Source organism: Sus scrofa, chromosome 1, assembly GCF_000003025.6.
Source record: "Sus scrofa isolate TJ Tabasco breed Duroc chromosome 1, Sscrofa11.1, whole genome shotgun sequence".
NCBI lineage: Eukaryota > Metazoa > Chordata > Mammalia > Artiodactyla > Suidae > Sus > Sus scrofa.
Genome location: NC_010443.5, coordinates 121,328,715 through 121,348,559, shown reverse-complemented (window position 1 = coordinate 121,348,559; position 19,845 = coordinate 121,328,715). Strand labels below are relative to the sequence as shown.

The 19,845-nt window shown below is 36.5% G+C and overlaps 1 protein-coding gene across 5 annotated transcripts in view; it reads left to right on the top strand.

Moving 5' to 3' along the window:
• USP8 (ubiquitin specific peptidase 8) overlaps positions 1-19,845 on the top strand; it is a 70,124-nt gene that overhangs the window by 27,595 nt on the left and 22,684 nt on the right. For all 5 annotated transcript variants that reach the window (XM_021095635.1, XM_021095647.1, XM_021095634.1 and 2 more), the window contains 7 exons: positions 276-438; positions 2,478-2,520; positions 5,299-5,443; positions 9,953-10,115; positions 12,916-13,060; positions 13,526-13,746; positions 17,634-18,218. In XM_021095635.1, the coding sequence (XP_020951294.1) occupies positions 276-438; positions 2,478-2,520; positions 5,299-5,443; positions 9,953-10,115; positions 12,916-13,060; positions 13,526-13,746; positions 17,634-18,218 (1,465 nt within the window). The remainder of the gene's footprint in view (positions 1-275; positions 439-2,477; positions 2,521-5,298; positions 5,444-9,952; positions 10,116-12,915; positions 13,061-13,525; positions 13,747-17,633; positions 18,219-19,845) is intronic.

Genomic DNA, 19,845 nt, shown 5'->3' with positions numbered 1-19,845 from the left:
AATCTGTGGGAGTAGAAGAGCAAAAAGAACAATAAACAACTTCAGCTTGAGAGCATAGAGTTTGTTTTCAAGACTTTTAAGAAATTTGAAATAAATCTATAATAAGTGCGTTTATGAGTTATGATTTGTAATGGAGCACTGGCAGTGTTGGATTTCAATTGGAGGGAAAAAGAATGCAGGCATAAAATACCCCAAGGTAGGGTATCAATTTTATGAAACTGGAAATCCTTTACTTTCCACCATCATGCCAATAAAGAAATTCTTTTTTCAACTAGATATGAAGAAGCTGAAGTTCGGAAAAAACTTGAAGAAAAAGACAGACAGGAGAAAGAGCAGCTGCAGAGACAGAAAAGGCAGGAAGCAGGAATTGAGGATGGTGGCACATCAGCAAAAAGTTCTTTGGAAAGTGTATTGGATTCCAAAGACAAAACCCGAAAGGTATTTCATATTTATTCTGAGAGATAAAAAGACTGATTTTTTTTGTCAGATAATTTGTTTAAGAAGAGTTGAAGTACCACTACATCATTCTTTCAGGCAACAAGGATAAAGTTTAATGTGTTTTTACTAGAAATTGAATTAATAATTTTAGCTTTAGTTGATTTCAGGTTTTTCATGGTACTTTTACAGAAATATATTGTGTGAATTCATTAGTTTTTAGCAGTCACTGTAGACTTGACTAGAGCAGTGGAAAGAGCGTTTGGGCTGTGAATTCATTAGTTTTTAGCAGTCACTGTAGACTTGACTAGAGCAGTGGAAAGAGCGTTTGGGCTGTGATTCAGTATATCTGAGTTCTGGTGCTATGTCACATCTTGCTTAACTGTTTTGGGACTCAGTTTCTTCATTGGCCAAAATGAAGATCTTGAAATAGATGATCTTTAAGGACTCTCCTTTCTAATAAGTGTAATTTACCTTAGGGAAAGTTTGGTATACTATTTATTTGGTGCCAAACTTTCTATTTCTGGGGTCACATTCTCTCCACTCTGCTTTTTCCTCTTTTCTCTGCCATAGTTCCCCCTTCATCTTTTCTTTTCCTCCCCTTCCATTTTGTTCAGCCGCTACTTGTAGTATTTTTAGCTACATCATTTGTTTACCAAAAACTGTTAGTGATTCAATGTGTACCTGCCAGCTATCCATTCCTATATCTCCCTCCCTTCACCTCCTCAGAAACTATTCTTTCTAAAAGATAATTCCTTCTGCACTGTTGAAATTCATGGAAAGGTTTCTGCTTTATTTTTTTTAAAGCATTTAGTAGCTTTCAACTATCATTTGTATGTGAATCATTATTGATTGTGTTAGAAGTAGTGGTTGAGCTGCTAGTGACATTGGGCTAGGCACTAGGTAAAAGGAAGTGAAGAGGTCTAGTCTTTTGATTTTAGGAGCTCATGACATAAGATAAATAGTACTGCCTTAGATGTTCATTTATAGGTCAAATGGCTGATGATATAAAAAAATAACAAATTCCAAAGAACTGTATGAAAGGGACTTTTAAATTTCTTCATTTTGTTGCCTTTTCAGCAACAGGGCAAACTGCCTTTTGTTACTTTTACTTGTGTTTAGCATTTTTATATTGAAAAGAGAATACAGTTAAACCCTGTTACCCAACTCTAATAATCTTCCAACATTTGCTATATTTTTTATCTATACCTCTTCCCTTTTCAAAGCAAATTCCAGACAACATATCATTTTACCCCTAAATATTTGAGTATGCATCTCAAAGGAACATTATCGTAATAACCACAGTGCTGTTTTCTTACCTCACAAAATTAGCAATAATTCCCTTATGCAAGCTAAAACCCCATTTGTATTCAAAACTCACCCACATGTCTCATAATGATTTTTTAGAGTTGATATGTTTGAATCAGGATCCAAACGAGGTCCACTCATTGTCAGAGGATGCAGTATCTCTTAAGTCTCTATAGCATTCTCTACTTGAGTCTCCCTCTCATTTTTCACTTCCTGTATTTGACTTTTTAGTACTGAATCAGTTCAGAAAAATGAACCACATTTCACATTTATCTGATTGCTTCCTCCTTGTGTCACTTAACTTGTTCTTCTGTCTCCCATATTTACTGTAGGCTGGAAGTTCAACCTAAAAACTTAATTGGATTATCTTGGTTAGGAAATGCACATTTATAAAACTTTGTATTACTTCATTTTTCTTTATTTCTGTAATGTAGGACACTGAAGGGGGTGGCCAGAATTTTTATTTCGTAAGAAGTACTCTCTTGTTAAATATTAAATTTCTGTAACAGTGTGTGCTTTTAAATTATATCTGACCTTTAACTGAGGAAAATTTTGAGGAAGGGACATGATTGTGATATGCTGCTAGTTATTTTAGCTCTTATCAGAATAACCTGATACTGCCATAACTGTTCATCTCTATGTTTATAAAATGCTAGCACTCTGCACACTTCATTTCCTAGATTTTCAGTTTCAAAGAAATATTAAAGTTGAAACTTTTTTTCCCTATGAAATAGATAAATGGTGAAAAGAGTGAAAAAAATGAAACTACAGAGAAAGGTAAGTGTGTTCAGAAAGAGGGAGTTCTTTTAGGTTATTATTGAGATCTTTTAATCAGAATAAGCTTCAGATTTTACATACTGAGATTCTGAACATTGTGTCTGATCTATGTGTGAGCTTTATCATTTTTCCTAGCCTGTACAATTATACTGAAAATGTATTATATTCTCTGTGTACATATGGGGAATAATTATGGTAATATACATTTGAAAACATCAGAATCATAGATGGCGTCTGTCATTGTTGTTTGTTTTTTTTTTCCAAGATGTAGTTTAGAGAAGTGCTTAAGGGCATGGACTTTCAGAAGTCAGACTGCCTAGGTTTGAGTATAGGCTCCTCTGAGTATCCATGTCATCTTGAGCTTATTACTTCACCTCTCCACTTTAATTTTCCCATTAGAGGTGGGAATAATAATTCTATCTATTTTATAGGTTATTGTGAATATTGGTTAATGTATGTGAAACTCTTGGAACACAGTAAACTTTGTATAAGTATTAACTGTTAGTACTTATGACTCTCAGCTGTAGACTTAATTTTTTTCTTTTTTTCTTTTTTCTTTTTTTTTTTTTTTTTTTTGCTTTTTTAGGGCCGCACCTGCAGCATATAGAAGTTCCCAAGCTAGGGGTCAAATCAGAGCTGCAGCTGCTGGCTACATCACAGCCATAGCAAGGCCAGATCTATGACCTACACCACAGGTCACAGCAACACCCCAGATCCTTAACCCACTGAGCTGGGCCAGGGATGGAACCTGCATCCTCATGGATACTAGTTGGGTTTGTTACCGCTGAGCCACAATGGGAACTCCTAGACTTTATTAAAAGCGTTTTCACTCCCCTCCGAAAAAAAAATCTAGGGGGTCCCATTGTGGTTCAGTGGAAACAAACCCGACTGGTATCCATGAGGACAAGAGTTCAATCCCTGGCTCCCCTCAGTGGGTTCAAGGATCCAGCGTTGCCATGAGCTGTGATGTAGGTTGCAGATGCGGCTCGGATCTAGTGTTTCTGTGGCTGTGGTATAGACTGGCATCTGCAACTCCAGTTCATCCCCTAGCCTGGGAACCTCCATATGCCTCAGGTTTGGGCCTAAAAAAGCAAAAAACAAACAAACAGATAAAAAAAACCAAATAATTTGCATGTCATCCATATGCCGATGCTTAAATATTAACTTAAATATTAGTTGTATGTAACACTAAAATTAATTACCTATTTAAAATATTGCCATACAATAATTTAAAAAATAAAACTGAGTGTAGTAAGATACCTTCCTAAAAGCTGTTACCAGTTCATTCTAAGATTAGTTTTTTTCCACATGTTCTTTTGTGTGTTACCCTGTGTTACACTCCTTGGTGGTTTGTTCTCTACTTGAGACTATTTTGTTGTCAAAATGATCTTGATGGTTGTTAGGGAAGTATGGTGATTATTAGCAACTGGGTATTTTAGTTTAGGAGATGGTGTGACTGTGTTTTTCTCATAGCTCACTGATCGAACAGTTCTTACCATACTTACACTTCCTTGCAGGGCTCTTTCCCCCCCCCCCCACTTTTTTTGGACTTGCCCCTGGCATGTAGAAGTTCCTGGACCAGGGAGCAAATCATGCTCCAAGCTTCCTTATAGTGCTTTTTAATTTTTCACCTCAAGTGGTAGAAGCTGATAGGCTTAAGGGGCCCTGTGATCCTTGCATGAGAGCAGCCATAGACAGTATGTAAATAAATGAGTATAGCTGTGTTCCATTGAAAACAGGTGGCCATAATTTGCCAACTTCTGATGAAGAACTCAAATAACAAGCTTCTGGCTTATTACTCTAGGAAATCTGCAGGTTTTTCAGATAGCTCCATAAGACCCCATGGAGACTTTTAAAGAAGAATTTAGAACCTTTCAAGAATTTTTCAATGGGAGTTCCCATTGTGGCTCAGTGTTTAACAAATCTGACTAGGAACCATGAGGTTGCAGGTTCGATCCCTGGCTTTGATCAGTGCATTAAGGATCCAGCATTGCCGTGAGCTGTGCTGTAGGTTGAAGACGCGGCTCAGATCCTACGTTGCTGTGGCTCTGGCCAGGCCGGCGGCTACAGCTCCGATTAGACCCCTCACTCTGTAAGCTCCATATGCCTCGGGTGCAGCCTAAAAAAGACAAAAAAAAATTTTTTTCAATGATCATTGTTTCTTCTGGTTGACATTTCTCAAATGGCTTAATTTTTTTAAATAGAATATTTTCATGAGACACATACTGGTTTATTTTATGGAACAACAGAGCCAACACCTGATGTAATTATAACTTCACCAACAACTTTTGGTATTTTTAAGCCTTTATAAACAAAGTATCGAACTAGTTTTTTGTTGTTGTTTTTGCTTTTTAGAGCCGCACCTGTGGCATATGAAAGTTCCCAGGCTAGGGGTCTAATTGGTGCTACAGCTGCCAGTCTACATCAGAGCAACACAATGTGGGATCCAAGCTGCATCTTCAACCTACACCACAGCTCATGGTAATGCTGGATCCCTAACCCACTGAGTGAGACCAGGGATTGAACCTGCAACCTCATGGTTCCTAGTTGGATTTGTTTCCACTGGGCCACTACGGGAACTCCTAAACTAGTTTTTTGATAAATGTCAGAAACCTAAATTATATTTGATATTATATATAAAAGATAATAAATAATGTGATGGAATAGCAAGTATATGACACTTCTAGGAAAAGTTTATGCATATCCTGTGTTTAGTGATATGATTGCTCACAGAACTGTATGTTTCTTGTCACTTATACTGTATCTCTTGATTTCAAGGAGCAATCACAGCAAAGGAGCTATACACAATGATGATGGATAAAAACATCAGCTTGATTATAATGGATGCTCGAAGAATGCAAGATTATCAGGATTCCCATATTTTAAATTGTCTCAGTGTTCCTGAAGAAGCCATCAGTCCAGGGTGGGTCATCATGTGTTTAGATACAATAGTAAACTTTGGTCAGTAGTAAATGTTACTATTTAAATAGCATCCAAGCTAAATGTGATAAAGTAGACTGTCTTTTCCTGTTGACCTTTTCATTCTTTGCTCCTAGTGTCACACCTTACTCTTTCTGAAGGGTAGTGTAAAGGGCATTCCAGTTTGGCTATTTTTTCCTGTCTGTGGCATCTGGAGTCTTACTAAAAGAGAAATGAAATTGCCTTTGTGTGTCCTCTAACCCCAGGTGTTTTTTGGCTAATTCCTCCTGCTATTTTTTTTATTTATGAGCTTTGTGAATCATATGAACCAAATTGACTAAAATTGTGAACTAGTTAAATTGTTTTCTATTTTGAAATTCCCCATACTGTTACCTGTGGTAAAAGAGTACACAAATACTTTTTTGAAGAAGAAACAGGATAGCTTAAGAAAAAGTATAGGCTCTAAAATCAGACTATATTCAGAATATATATATATATATATATATATATATGACTCTTATTAGCTACATAATTCTAACTAGTGACCTATCCTCTCTTTAAGCCCATGTTTCCATCTTTGAAATGGGGATAATAATAGTACCTAGCTCAGAAATTTTGAGAAGTATATTTATTTATTTTTTTTAAGCCCTTTTTTTTTTTTTGTCCATACTTGCAGCATGTGGAAGTTCCAGGGCCAGTGATTCAACCTGCCCCCAAGCCACAGCAGTGACAATGTAAGATCCTTAGTCCACTGTACCACTAAGGGAGTTCCTTGAGATGTTTAAATGAGAAATTTTATATACACACCTAGTTAGCATAGTGCCTGGAGCTAGTAAAGAGTTACTAAAAAATAACTTTCTTTTTGATAAGAAGGCCTTTAACCTATGAAATAATTTAAAGATACTTGCATGGATGTATTGTATATTAGAAACTGTCATACTAGTGACAGGGCTAAAACATCAGATCCAGGGCTATTTTCACTATTATAAAAATTGCATAACTCTCTAGGTCTTTGTTTGTGAGACTGGATTAGTTAAAATCTGTGATCATTCCAGGACTAACTTCAATAACCTTAAAAAGATATATTTTTAAAGTAATAAAATTTACATAGTTTTTGGTGCATTGCCAAGGCTTGATAAATGTTTGACCTAAAGAATAGAATGCTTTGTAAACATGCTATTTAAAAGTGAGATTAGAGGGCAAAGTCTAATCAAGTAAGTGTGAATGTATTTCCAGGATTTGAAAAAACAAAGTTATAATTAATATTTTGGTGGTTTAATCCATACTAACAGAAAGCTGGTAGTTTTTATTGAGTTTATTTTTTTATTTCTGTTTTTTTTTTCTGTTTTTTCTGTTTTTCTGTTTTTTATTTTTTTATTTCTGTTTCAGTCCTTCTGAGTTAGTTAAATTAAGCCTCAATTTGAAGCTACATTCCTTTTAGTATTTATTAATCTCCCTTTCTTGCCATAAAGCAGACCTCAGGGCTTTCGGTAGGCAATAGTATCTGCACTTAGCTGATGGTGGAAACTGTATTACTAGTTTTTCATTGTTTGTTTTAAATTTTTAATACAGTATAGTATTTATAAAGAACTACTGTGCTAAGCATTCAGCCCAGTGAATTTTCAAAAACTGGATGTAGCCATTTATCTAGCACCTGGACCAAGACACTGAACATTACCATTTTGTGTCTGTCTTGTACTTGATCGTATGTTTGCAAGTCATATATATTATTGTGTGTAGCTATAATTCATTTATCATTGATATATGCTGATCTATTATGTGAACAAAGCATAATTTACTGTTCTATTCTTTTTACTTTTAGGGTTATCCTTTATTTATTGGATATGATGCTGTTTTCCAGTGTATTTAGGGATATAAATTTTCCTGTTAAAATAAATTTAAGTAAAGTATCACTTTCAATTAAATAATTAAATTAAACACAGTAGACAACATAGAGCAAAATTGCAGCATCTTGTGAAGGCGATACAGGAAAGACTGAAGTTTGGAGAATATTGACATTATTGTTTTCCAAACTAGTATTATGCAGGATATTAATCTTTTTTTTTTTTTTTTTTTTTGCCTACTTGTCTTTTTAGGGCAGCAGTCTCAGCATATGAAGGTTCCCAGGCTAAGGGTCAAATCAGAGCTGTAGCCACCTGCCTACAACACAGCCACAGCAACTCAGGATCCGAGCCACATCTGCAACCTGCACCACAGCTCATGGCAATGCTGGGTCCCTAACCCACTGAGCAAGGCTGGGGATCGAACCTACATCCTCATGGATGCAGGTTGGGTTCGTTAACTGCTGAGCCATGACGGGAACAATGCAGAATATTAATCTTGAGTTTTTAGACAAAGTGTATTTAAGCACATATATCCTTAGAGTCAGAAGTTGTCCTGAAAAATATTATGTTTCAGTTTTTTTCATTTTTCATTGGCTAAGTATCCTCATGTCTATATATCAGGTAGGAATTATTATGAAACAGTATTTTATTTTTTTCTTTATTTCCTAGAAAATATAGTAACCAACATTATTATATAGAATAGGATTTTTTCACCTTAAATTATTTAAACCATTAGTTTTACTTAGAATATAGTTTTCACCAGTCCTGCCCAGTTTGCCAGTATCACCAGTTAAATATTGAAATGACTCATGTGCTTTTCTAGGAATAATATGGAGTTCCTGCCTGGGAGAGCAAACATGTATTATTTATTGTCATTAAGCAGGTATTTTTTGAGCACTAACTATGATCTAAGTTACTGTGCTGGGGCTAAATCATTGAACAGACAAAAATCTTTGCTTCATTTAGCTTAAACTTTAACAGGGAGGTGGAATAGGTGAGATAGACTGTAAACCATAAAATATATGTCTGCTGTTAATAAGTGCTATGGATATGGGTGTGTCAAGTGTGTATGTTGGGATGAGTATTTTTAAAAAGGGGGGGGTTGTTTTTGTTTTTGTTTTGTATTTTAGGGCCACACCCGAGGCATATGGAAGTTCCCAGGCTAGGGGTTGAATCACCTGCCAGCCTACACCGCAGCCACAGCAACACAGGATCCAAGCCTCGTCTGCGACCTACACCACAGCTCATGGCAACGCCGAATCCTTAACCCACTGAGCAGGGCCAGGGATCAAACATATGTCCTCATGGATACTAGTAGGGTTCATTACCACTGAGCCACAACGGGAACTCCAGTATTAAAAATTTTAATCCACAAAACTTCATGGAGAAATTATTCCTGAGCTAATCTTGAGATAAGAGAAATGAGTGATGCAGTTATCTGAGGGAAAAGGGTTCTGGACAGAGAGGACAATAGGAGCAGAGCACTTAGGCAGGCGCATACCTCCATAAACCAGGTATTACCAGGAGGACAAGGGTGGAGTAGGGTAAGGGGGGCTAAGTTAGTAAGGAAGTTAAAATAGTAGAGTTCGAGAGAGAGGCCCATGGTAAGGCCTATAGCTAAGAACTTGAGCTTTTGTGTGAGTGAAGGAGGAAGTGAACAGCATGCTTCAGTGTAGAGTTGGTATTATTCACAGGTGATTATGTAGAAGGCAGCAAAGCAACTAAGAGTGATAGGAACCAGATTGCCTGACTTTGAATTCTGGCTCCACTTGGCAAATGTAATTTTGGATAGGTTACTTAAGTGCTTTGTGCCTCCACTTAAGTGCTAAGTTTCCCCATCTATAAAATGGGGTTAATAATGCCATTTTCTAAAAGTCTGGTGAGAAGAAGACATTTAGAATAGCACCTGGCACATAGTAAATGCTCTGTGTGTTTGTTAAATGAGCATTTTGGTATTTGGTACACTATTAATTGTTCGTATAGGTATAAGAGAACTGAAATATAGGCAGTGTTAACTAAGGGACATTCCTACCCCCACCCAGTTGTTTATATTTGGCTGAGACTTACTTAGATGACTTCCTTTGTTTTCAGTTTTGGTCCTTTCTTTTTGTTTTGGAGAGGTTTTTTTTTGTTTGTTTTTTTTTTTTTTTGGTATAAAAAGTCAACTGGGGAGTTCCCATTGTGTGGCTCAGTGGTAACAAACCTGACTAGTATCCATGAGGATGCAGCTTCAGTCCTTGCCTTGCTGAGTGGGTTAAGCATCTGGCATTGCCAGAAGCTGTGGTATAGGTCGTAGACAAGGCTTGGATCTGGCGTTGCTATTGCTATGGCCTAGGCCAGCAGCTGTACCTCCATTTTAACCCCTAGCCCAGGAACTTCCATATACAGCAGGTGCAGCTGTAAAAAAACAAAAGAGAACAAAACAGAAAGTCAGCTGAGTCTGTTTCTTTCAATCTCTAATAGTTACTAAAATATATTGCATTAGTGAAGTTGTTCATTATTTTAGTCTGTCTACTATCTTAACATACAGTCTGAAACTGTCACCAAAGCTTGCTATGGTGTAATAAAGACTATAGAGCAAAACTCAGTGTTTCATTTCAATATGTAATATTAGTGTATTAGAACCTCTCATCTACTTTTGCCCTGATACAAATTTTAATACATTTCAGAGTCACTGCTAGTTGGATTGAAGCAAACCTCCCAGATGATTCTAAAGACACATGGAAGAAGAGGGGGAGTGTGGATTATGTGGTACTTCTTGACTGGTTTAGTTCTGCCAAAGATTTGCAACTTGGAACAATTCTGCGGAGTCTGAAAGATGCACTTTTCAAGGTTAGTGAGTTTCCTTGTTAGTTTACTGTAATTGCAAGCCTCCTCTGGTTGTTAGAAAGATATGATGACTAGTTGATTATCTTAAGGATAAGAAGATCCATCATGCTTTTGTTGTAGTTTTTTTTTTTTAATTCAAATTTAAAAGACTAGTTTTCAATCACCAAGTAAGAGTAAACTGATCTTTATAAAGTAGGATATTAAAATTTTCAGAAACATAAATATCTGAAAAAAAGTGTTGTTTTTCATAAAAGCAAAGGAAGCTTCAAGGCACTGAGGAAAAAAGATTAATAGATTTGACTTCATAAAATAAAAACTTAAGGGTTAAAAAATATGCCAAATTTGAAAGCAGAAGACAAGAATATTGCAACAAATATGGCAGTGATTTCAAGTACCTAAAATGCAAAGAGATTTTGCAAATAAATAATGAAGTTACTTTAAAAATAAATGATAAAATGTTGAAATAAGTAGTGGATTCAGATAGACGTGAACAGAAGAGGATATGCAAGTGACAAAAACATAAAAGTGTCAGCTTGGCTAATAATCAGAGAAATGCAAATTGAAATAGTAAGTGCCACTGTCATGATCAAATTAAGAAAGATAAAAAATAATACTCAGTTTAATTTATTAAATTATTAAACAGTGATAGCTCTGAATGCTCATGAGTGTGTGGTAAAAATAAAACTCAGTCTGCTTGTAGGAGGGCCACTTGATGGAACCTTGCCCTCCAGGAGAGTAATCTTAAAAGCCTTGAAACAAATCATGCTTTAAAATAGGGACATCTAGGAGTGCCTGTCGTGGCTGGCTCGGTGGTTAACGAATCTGACTAGGAACCATGAGGTTGCAGGTTCAATCCCTCACCTTGATCACTGGGTTAAGGATCTGGTGTTGCCGTGAGCTGTGGTATAGGTCGAAGATGCAGCTCGGATCCCGAGTTGCTGTGGCTCTGGCATAGGCCGGCAGCTACAGCTCCGATTTGACCCCTAGCCTGGAAACCTTCCTATGGGTGCAGCCCTAGGAAAGAGACAAAAATAAATAAATAAATAAATAAGGAAAGCTAGAAATACACCCAGGTATAGGTCAATATGTGAAATTGCAAATATTCAATTAGTTTTGACTTTAAAAAGTGTCAGTTCCATAAAGATCAACCTAAGATACCTGAAAGTTTAGTGTATGATAAAGCTGATGTAAAAGATCAGTGAGGAAAAGATAGATTGAAATGACTGGTTTGGGGGCAGCTGGCTAGCCAGTAAGTAAAGGAAAGGGGATCCTTAAAGGTAAGGATTTCTTAGCCCAAACTAGACTCCAGATGGGTAAAATATATAAATATGTCAATTCAAACATGAACTACCAGGAAAAAGCATTAATAAATGTTTTTAAAATCTTGATCCTAAACCAAGAGGGCTAATATAATTGTGTTAAAAACACCACAAATAAAGTAAAAGTAGGCAAAATTAGAAAATTTATTTGTAATTAGGAAGAATATTTATAACAAATAGAACAAAGACCTATTTTCCTCAATGTTCACAGTACATTCATTTTGCCAGGAAATTGCAAACTCTAGAAAAATGGGCAAAAGTTGAGGTTGGTTAAGTCATAGACTGTAAAGGGTTAATAAGCATGTTAAAAGTTGTTTAACTTCACTAATAAATGGTAATTAAAACAACCCATTTTATATCCACCAATTGGGTAAAAATTACAAAGACTTAGAATGGGCATTCTCATATACTGTTGATAAATATGTACTGTTGGTAAATTGGTATTATCTTTTTAAGGGCTGTTTGGTGGCATCTACCATACCTTTAAAACAGCAGTTTTCCTTGGAAATTATTGTGCACAAACATTTTTAAAAGGTCATTTCAAAGATTAGCAGTATATATTAATAGCCTTAAGATGTTCATGACTCTTGGCTCAGGACTCCACTTATGGGGATTTTCCCTAATGGAGTTATTTGGATGTGTACATGTGTAAAGATCTTTTTAATGTTTTTGTGGTTGTTGTTTGTTTTTTGTCTTTTTAGGGCCATACCTGCGGCATATGAAGTTTCCCAGGCTCGGGGTCCATTCGGAGCTGTAGCCGCCAGCCTGAGCCAGAACCGAAGCAACGCCAGATCCAAGCTGTGTCTGCGATCTACACCACAGCTCACAGCAACGCCGGATCCTTAACCCCCTGAGCAAGACCAGGGATCGAACCTGCAACCTCATGGTTCCTAGTTGGATTCGTTTCTGCTGTACCACGATGGGAACTCTGGATCTTTTTAATGTTTATCTCAGCATTGTTTATGATTAAATGGGAAAAATAATTGTTCAAATGATTTATAGAGTTTTGGTGTATGTATGTGTATCTGTGTATGTGTCTTTATAAAATAGAATATTGTCTTGCTATTACAAATGATGATATAGCTCTATTAATAAAAGATGTTCATATAAGAGAAAAGCAGCATCATGAGCTTCATTATTTTATAAAAATAAAATTTAAAAAGATGTATCTATGTAGAAAATGGTAAAAATAAACTCTAAAATGTTAAAGTAGTATCTCTGGGTGATGAGGTTATAGAAGATTTTTATTGTATATTCACTTATTTTCCTGTTTTTCTTATAAGATCATGGATTACTTGTGTGATTTAAAAAACCTGATCTATCCATTTGTTTCATTCAGTGCTGAATTTTGAATTCAGCTCTCTTTTGTTCAGTCATTTAGAGGATGACTCTTTTAAAAGCAATTGTAAAATTCAAGTTTGTTAATGTTTTTAGCTGTGAAGAAGCTGCTGCCATATTAAACATACTATTTCCTTATTTTATAGTGGGAAAGTAAAACTGTCCTGCGCAATGAGCCTTTGGTTTTAGAAGGAGGCTATGAAAACTGGCTCCTTTGTTATCCACAGTATACAACAAATGCTAAAGTCACTCCACCCCCACGAGGCAAGAATGAAGAGGTGTCTATCTCATGTATGTATGTATGTGAAAATTTTTGTTTAAAGTTGTTTTGGTAAAATATACTTTATTTATCTTCTCAGATTAATGTTCTTGGTTGTGTGTGGGTTTGTCCTATTAGATAGCAGTTTGCTTTTAGACATTAAAAATAGAAGCTGTTCAGGAGTTCCCCTGTGGTGTGGTGAGTTAAGGATCTGGCGTTGTGACTGTAGTGGCTCAGGTCACTGCTGTGGTGTGGGTTCAGTCCCTGGCTTGGGATCTTCCCTATGCCGCAGGCGAGGCCAACAAAACAAAACAAAAACAAAAATGAATAGAAGGTGTCCAGAGCCTCTAAGTTAATGTTTATTAATTCTTTGACTGTTGTGGTTGTCATCTCTTAATTTATATTTAATTATTACATATAAATAACATGCATGAGATATTAAATACTGCTTATGGGTTTTGCTGTTCCTTCAAAAATATTTCTTTTGGGAATTTTAGTGAATTTTACCTACCCCTCACTGGAAGAATCACTTCCTTCAAAACCTACTGCCCAGATGTCACGTCCTATAGAAGTCAATGAAAGTATAGAATTGACAAACAATCAAAATGAGAGAGTGGGACCACTAAATATACCAATTCCAGTTGAACCAATTGCTGCTTCCAAATCTGATGTTTCACCCATAATTCAGCCAGTGCCTACTGTAAAGATTGTTCCACAGGTATGTTTTTGATTTTTGTCTCTCTTTTTTTAATATTATATTAAATATATAGTATAGAAGTATGTATATTGAGTATACCTTCAATATTTTACAAAGAAAAGTATTGAGAGATATCTCAATATTTTACAAAGAAAAGTATTGAGAGATATTTCAATATTTTACAAAGTATTGAGAGATATCTATACGTTTTGGTACCTTTTATGCTATAAAAATTTTTCATTGTAATTCAGTCATTCTGCCACAGCAATATTAGAATAGATAACTGAAAGGATTTTAAAAACCAGCTGGATCCATTTAGTACAGGCAGTATTAATAAAAGCCAGTATTAACACAATGAACTTTTTCTTCATTTTTGGGCTTCATTTTTGGTACACAGAGGTTCCCAGGCTAGGGGTTGAATCGTAGCTGCACCTGCTGGCCTACACCACAGCCACAGCCACAGCAACAGCAACATCAGATCCTAGCCACACTTGTGACCTGTGCCACAGCTTGTGGCGATGCCAGATCCTTAACCCACTGAATGAGGCCGGGGATCAAACCTGCATCCTTATGGATACTAGTTGGGTTCCTAACCCACTGAGCCACAACCGGAACTCCTTTTTTTCTTTCTTTCTTTTCTTTTTTTTCCCACAGTGAAATTTTTTTGTTTTGTTTTGACTATAATTCATATTATTTTCCCAAATAGTTTGACTTATAGATGATGAATATATGATGTTAATATTTTGGTTTTAAAATAGTACTTTAATTCTGTTTCCTTAAAATTTGACACAAATTACAGGTATGTTTTTAACAATAATTATTTAAGAATTTTAATAGCCAATGGAGTTCCCATCGTGACTCAGTGGTTAACGAACCCAACTAGCATCCATGAGGACTCAGGTTCGATCCCTGGCCTCGCTCATGGGTTAAGGATCTGGCGTTGCCATGAGCTGTGGTGTAAGCTGCAGAAGTGGCTTGGATCCCGAGTTGCTGTGGCTGTGGTGTAGGTCGGTGGCTACAGCTCCGATTCGACCCCTAGCCTGGGAATCTCCATATGCCGTGGAAGCGGCCCAAGAAATAGCGAGGGGAAAAAAAAAAAAAAAAAAAAGAATATACTTAAAGGTTAGCTAATTCTCTCTTATGCATTTTCCAATAAGGTTTTTTATTTTTTAAAGTTGAGTTTATTAGGGAAATATGAGAACCAAAGACACCCCACCCAGGTGACGGAAAGAAAATTCTGAAAGTATTCCTTTTCAAGCCAACTGGGGGCCTGGCCTTGACCTCCTCCAAAATACAAGAAACTGGTGAGTTAGCAGTAACATTCTCTGGCAGCCACCTCACCAGGGCAGAAGTGTCAGCCAGGACTGCTTCCCGCTCCTGAGCAAAGGTGGGAAGGAGACAAAGACTGTTCATAGAATCAATTCAGAGGCAATGAGAATTGTAAGGAAAAGCTGAGAGAGAGTCTAACAATGTTTTTTAGCATTTATTTTTAATATTTTTCTTCAGATGTATTTCACATTTGAAGTGGGTGACATCTCATTTATGGAGCAGGCTATGATTAGAAAATTTAGTGTTTTTTTTGTAAAACGAGGTAGTTAATTTCTTCATTTTTTTAAAGGTCTGCTTTAATATTTCATATTAAGTCTTAAGACTACATAGAATAAGTTTTTCTTAAAATGTAAATTTAAGAAATTTTAAAAGGGGCTTCCTTTCAACTTACCATGTTATTTGACCCCAATCCCTTTGTGACTTTCCAAGATATGTGCAATTCACCAAGCAAAGCATATCTTAGAAGATTTCCTATATGAAAGAAAATGTGAACGTTTACAAATATGGTAAAACCATGGATTCTGTCTGATGTTTAGAAGGATAGACATGGACACAATCAGCCATAGCATAAGGCAGAATATCCTAATTGTTTTTAATAGTTGCAGAAGCAGAGAGCAAGGAGGGAAATTCTGACTGAGAGTGAGTATCATCAGGAAAGTCTTCATGGAGGAGGTAGTATTTTTATCTGAGCTTTAAGGGGTGAGTAGGATTTGAGGATGAAATAAGTAGAAAACTGTATTACTAAATGCACAAAGCATGCTCTGGGATCAGTGAGTATCTTTGACATGCTTATGCAGAGCTCTCAGTTGGAGAGAGGGGAGTGTGATAGCAAATAAGACTGGAAAGTGCACAAAAGTCTTCATGAGAGACTTTGATCAAATGTGAATTTTATCCCGTAGCAAAAGGAAACCATTACAGAATTTTAAACCTGAAAGTAACATGGTCATGCCTATGCTTTCAAGATGAGTGGAAAAATGGATTGTAAGTTAAGAGGCAAAAAGAGAAGGAACATACAGTTCATCTTGTAAGAACACTGTACATGTTACCAGCAGATATTCTCATTTTTGTTTCAGTAAACTATATTCTCAAGAAATAATCTTAGGGTCTCTTCTAACAATTTTGTAGGGTTAGTATGTCATTAAATTGAGGTGATTACTCAATTTGTAATTAGTATCTTACCTCTTATAAAAGTTGTTATGGAATATTTTATTCCTTCCTTCTGCAACATTTATTTACTGTCAGGCAGTCTCTCCCCTACTCAAGCTTATGTACAGGAGGGAAGAAAGATTTTAAACAAACAATCACAGTTGTTTAATCAGAATCCCAATAAGGGAGTTCCCGTTGTGGCGCAGTGGTTAACGAATCCGACTAGGAACCATGAGGTTGCGGATTCTATCCCTGGCCTTGCTCAGTGGGTTAAGGATCTAGTGTTGCTGTGAGCTGTGGTGTAGGTTGCAAACGCAGCTCGGATCCCGCGTTGCTGTGGCTCTGGTGTAGGCTGGCAGCTACAGCTCTGATTCAACCCCTAGCCTGGGAACCTCCATATGCCACGAGAGCGGCCCAAGAAATGGCAAAAAGACAAAAAAAAAAAAAAAAAAAAAAAAGAATCCCAATAAGTACTGTGATGGAAAAGAATAGGGTATTATGAATATATAGGGTATAATAGGGGACTTGGCTAGACTTAGGGAATCAGGGAAATCTTTTCTAAGAGAGAGATGTTTAAGCCAAGACCTAATGTTGTGGTGGGCATTTTCTAGATGAACAGCTGATATAAAGGTCTGAGTTGGGAAGGAGCATGGCATCTTTGAGGAATGGTGGGGTGGGGGAGCAGCAAGTATGTCTGGTGTGTAGAAGAGTATGAGATAAAATGAGGGAGACAAGCAGAAGTGAGACTACATAGGGCCAAACAAGCATGGCAAGGATTTTAGATGCGATCTTAGTACAGGCTGTTTTAAATAAGGTTTTAAGGTATTCCCTGGTAGTGCAGTGCCTTAAGGATCCAGCATTGTCGCTGCTGTGGCTTAGGTCACAGCTATGGCTCGGCTTTGATCCTTGGCCTCGGAATTTCTGCATGCCACAGGAGCAGCCCCCCCAAAAAAGATTATTCTGGTAACAGTGTGGAAAAATAAATTTAAAACATCTGAAGGTCTCATTTTTCTGGTTTGACTTAACTATTTGCATGGTGGTCACACCCATGTGTTGTTGGGGGAAATTATGAATTCAGTTTTGTCAGTATGAGGTTTGTGGTATATGGGAGACGCTCACATTGAGATAATGAATGGGCAATTGGGGACGTGGAGATGGAACTTTAGTCTAGGTATGCCCAGGTCTGGGTTTTATATTTTAGAACAAACTCTTCATATACAGAACACATCAAGGTATATTAGAAATGTGGAATCAAGAGGACTTAACTGTTTTATGAGAAATTTTGACTTAGGATAATTTATGAATAGATGTTTTGGTACAGATTGTATCCACAAAGTGATGGTTCTTTTATCAAAAGTTGATATCAAGAACTGAGGTTAATACATTCCTGGATTTTGACAGAAGAATATGTTTTTCTGTTTTTGTTGATATAGATTGATCGTACTAAAAAACCAGCAGTCAAATTGCCTGAAGATCATAGAGTAAAATCTGAAAGTACAGATCATGAGCAACAGTCTCCCCAGGATGGAAGAGTTGTTCCTGATCGTTCCACAAAACCAATATTCCCCCCTCCAACTGCCATGTTAACAGATGAAGAAAAAGCTCGTATTCATGCAGAAACTGCACTTCTAATGGAGAAAAACAAACAAGAAAAAGAACTTAGAGAAAGGCAGCAAGAGGAACAGAAAGAGAAACTGAGAAAGGAAGAAGAAGAACAAAAAGACAGAAAGAAACAGGAAGCTGAAGAAAATGAAATCACAGAGAAGCAACAAAATGCAAAAGAGCAAATGGAAAAGAGAGAAAGTGAACAGGCCAAGAAAGAAGATAAAGAAACCTCAGCAAAGAAGGGCAGAGAAATAACAGGAGTAAAAAGACAAAGTAAAAGTGAACATGAAACTACTGATGCCAAGAAATCTGTGGAAGATAGGGGGAAGAGGTGTCCAACCCCAGAAATGCAGAAACAGTCAGCAGGAGATATACCCCATGCTTCTGTGGCAGGAGATTCGGGTTCAGGCAAGGTAAGTAGAAATAGCACAAATTGCAAACTAACTATAATAAAATGTACATAAGATGATGACTCCAGTAGCATTCCATAAATAGGGCAGATATTTTAAGTAGTTTTCTAGGAGGTGGTAGATTTGTACTGATCCACCTGCGTTTGCTTACCTACTCTGGTTGGAAATGGAACTGCCTTATGTGTTTATGAAGTGCTTCTCTTTTTGTGGGTTTTTTTTTTGTTTTTTTTTTGTTTTGTTTTGTTTTTGGGCTGTACTTGTGGCATATGGAAATTCCTTCATGGGCCGGGGATTGAATCCAAGCTGTAGCTGCAACCTATGCCACAGCTGTAGCAACACCAAATCCTTAATCCACTGTGCCACAGTGGGAACTGAGTGCATTTTATGTATGTGTGTGTGTGTATATATATATATATATGTTTTGGTTTTTTTTTTTTGTCTTTTGTCTTTTTTTTTTTTTAGGGCCACACCTGTGGCATATGGAGGTTCCCAGGCTAGGGGTCCAATCAGAGCGATAGCTGCCAGCCTCTGCCACAGCTCATGGCAACGCCAGATCCTTAACCAGCTGAGCGAGGCCAGGGATCAAACTCAAAACCTCATGGTGACTAGTCAAGTTTGTTAACCACTGAGCCACGATGGGAACTCTGTGCATTATATTTTTGATAATCAAAATAAACAGCTACATTCTTCATTTTTATGCTTGATGTATGATCATCAGAAGATTAGAGTGAAATGTAATCTGATCTCAGAATGGAGGAATTAGGCACCAAACTTATATGATGAAGTTTGTATTTGCTTAGAATATGTCTAAAATCAGTGACATTTAGATTAACCAATATTTATCTTTGTGTGTAATGATTTTTTTGGTCAGGTCTGTGTCATTTCACTTGTTGATTCATCTAATCAATAATAGAGGCAGTAACCCCATTAATGTTGTTGCCTTTGACTATTCCCCAACATTGATTTTAATAATTTTGGAGGAGATTTTTTTTGTTCTTCTTATTTTTTAACTTAATAAAGCATGCATGCTTTTCGTGGGTTTTTTTGGTCTATTACTCAATTAACAATGCCTTTCCCTTTTGAACACCAAATAAATATTTTGCATTTTTTTAATCCTACTTCATTTTTTTCTTTCAGTTTTATTGAGTTACAATGACATATAGTGCTGTATAAGTTTAAGATGTACAGCATAATGATTTTCTTATATACAGTATGAAATAATTATAATAAGTTTACTGAATATCCATCATCTTATAGAGATACAAAATTAGTTTTTTAAAATTTTATGTGTGACAAGAACTCTTAGGATTTACTTTCTTAACATCTTTCTTATATAACATACAGTAGTGTTAATTTTATTAGTTATGTTGTACATTATATCACTAGTACTTATTTATAACTGGAAGTTTATACCTTTTCACTGCCCTCATTCAATTCCCCCTTCCTCTGCCTTCTACCTCCAATAACCACAAATTAAATACTTTTTCTAAGTGTTTGTTTTTGAAGTATAATTGACCTACAACACCATGTTAGTTCCTGTAACATAGCAATTTGGTATTTCTATACCTTTCAAAATGAGGAGTTCCTATTGTGACTCAGTGGAAACGAACCCAACTAGGATCCATAGGAT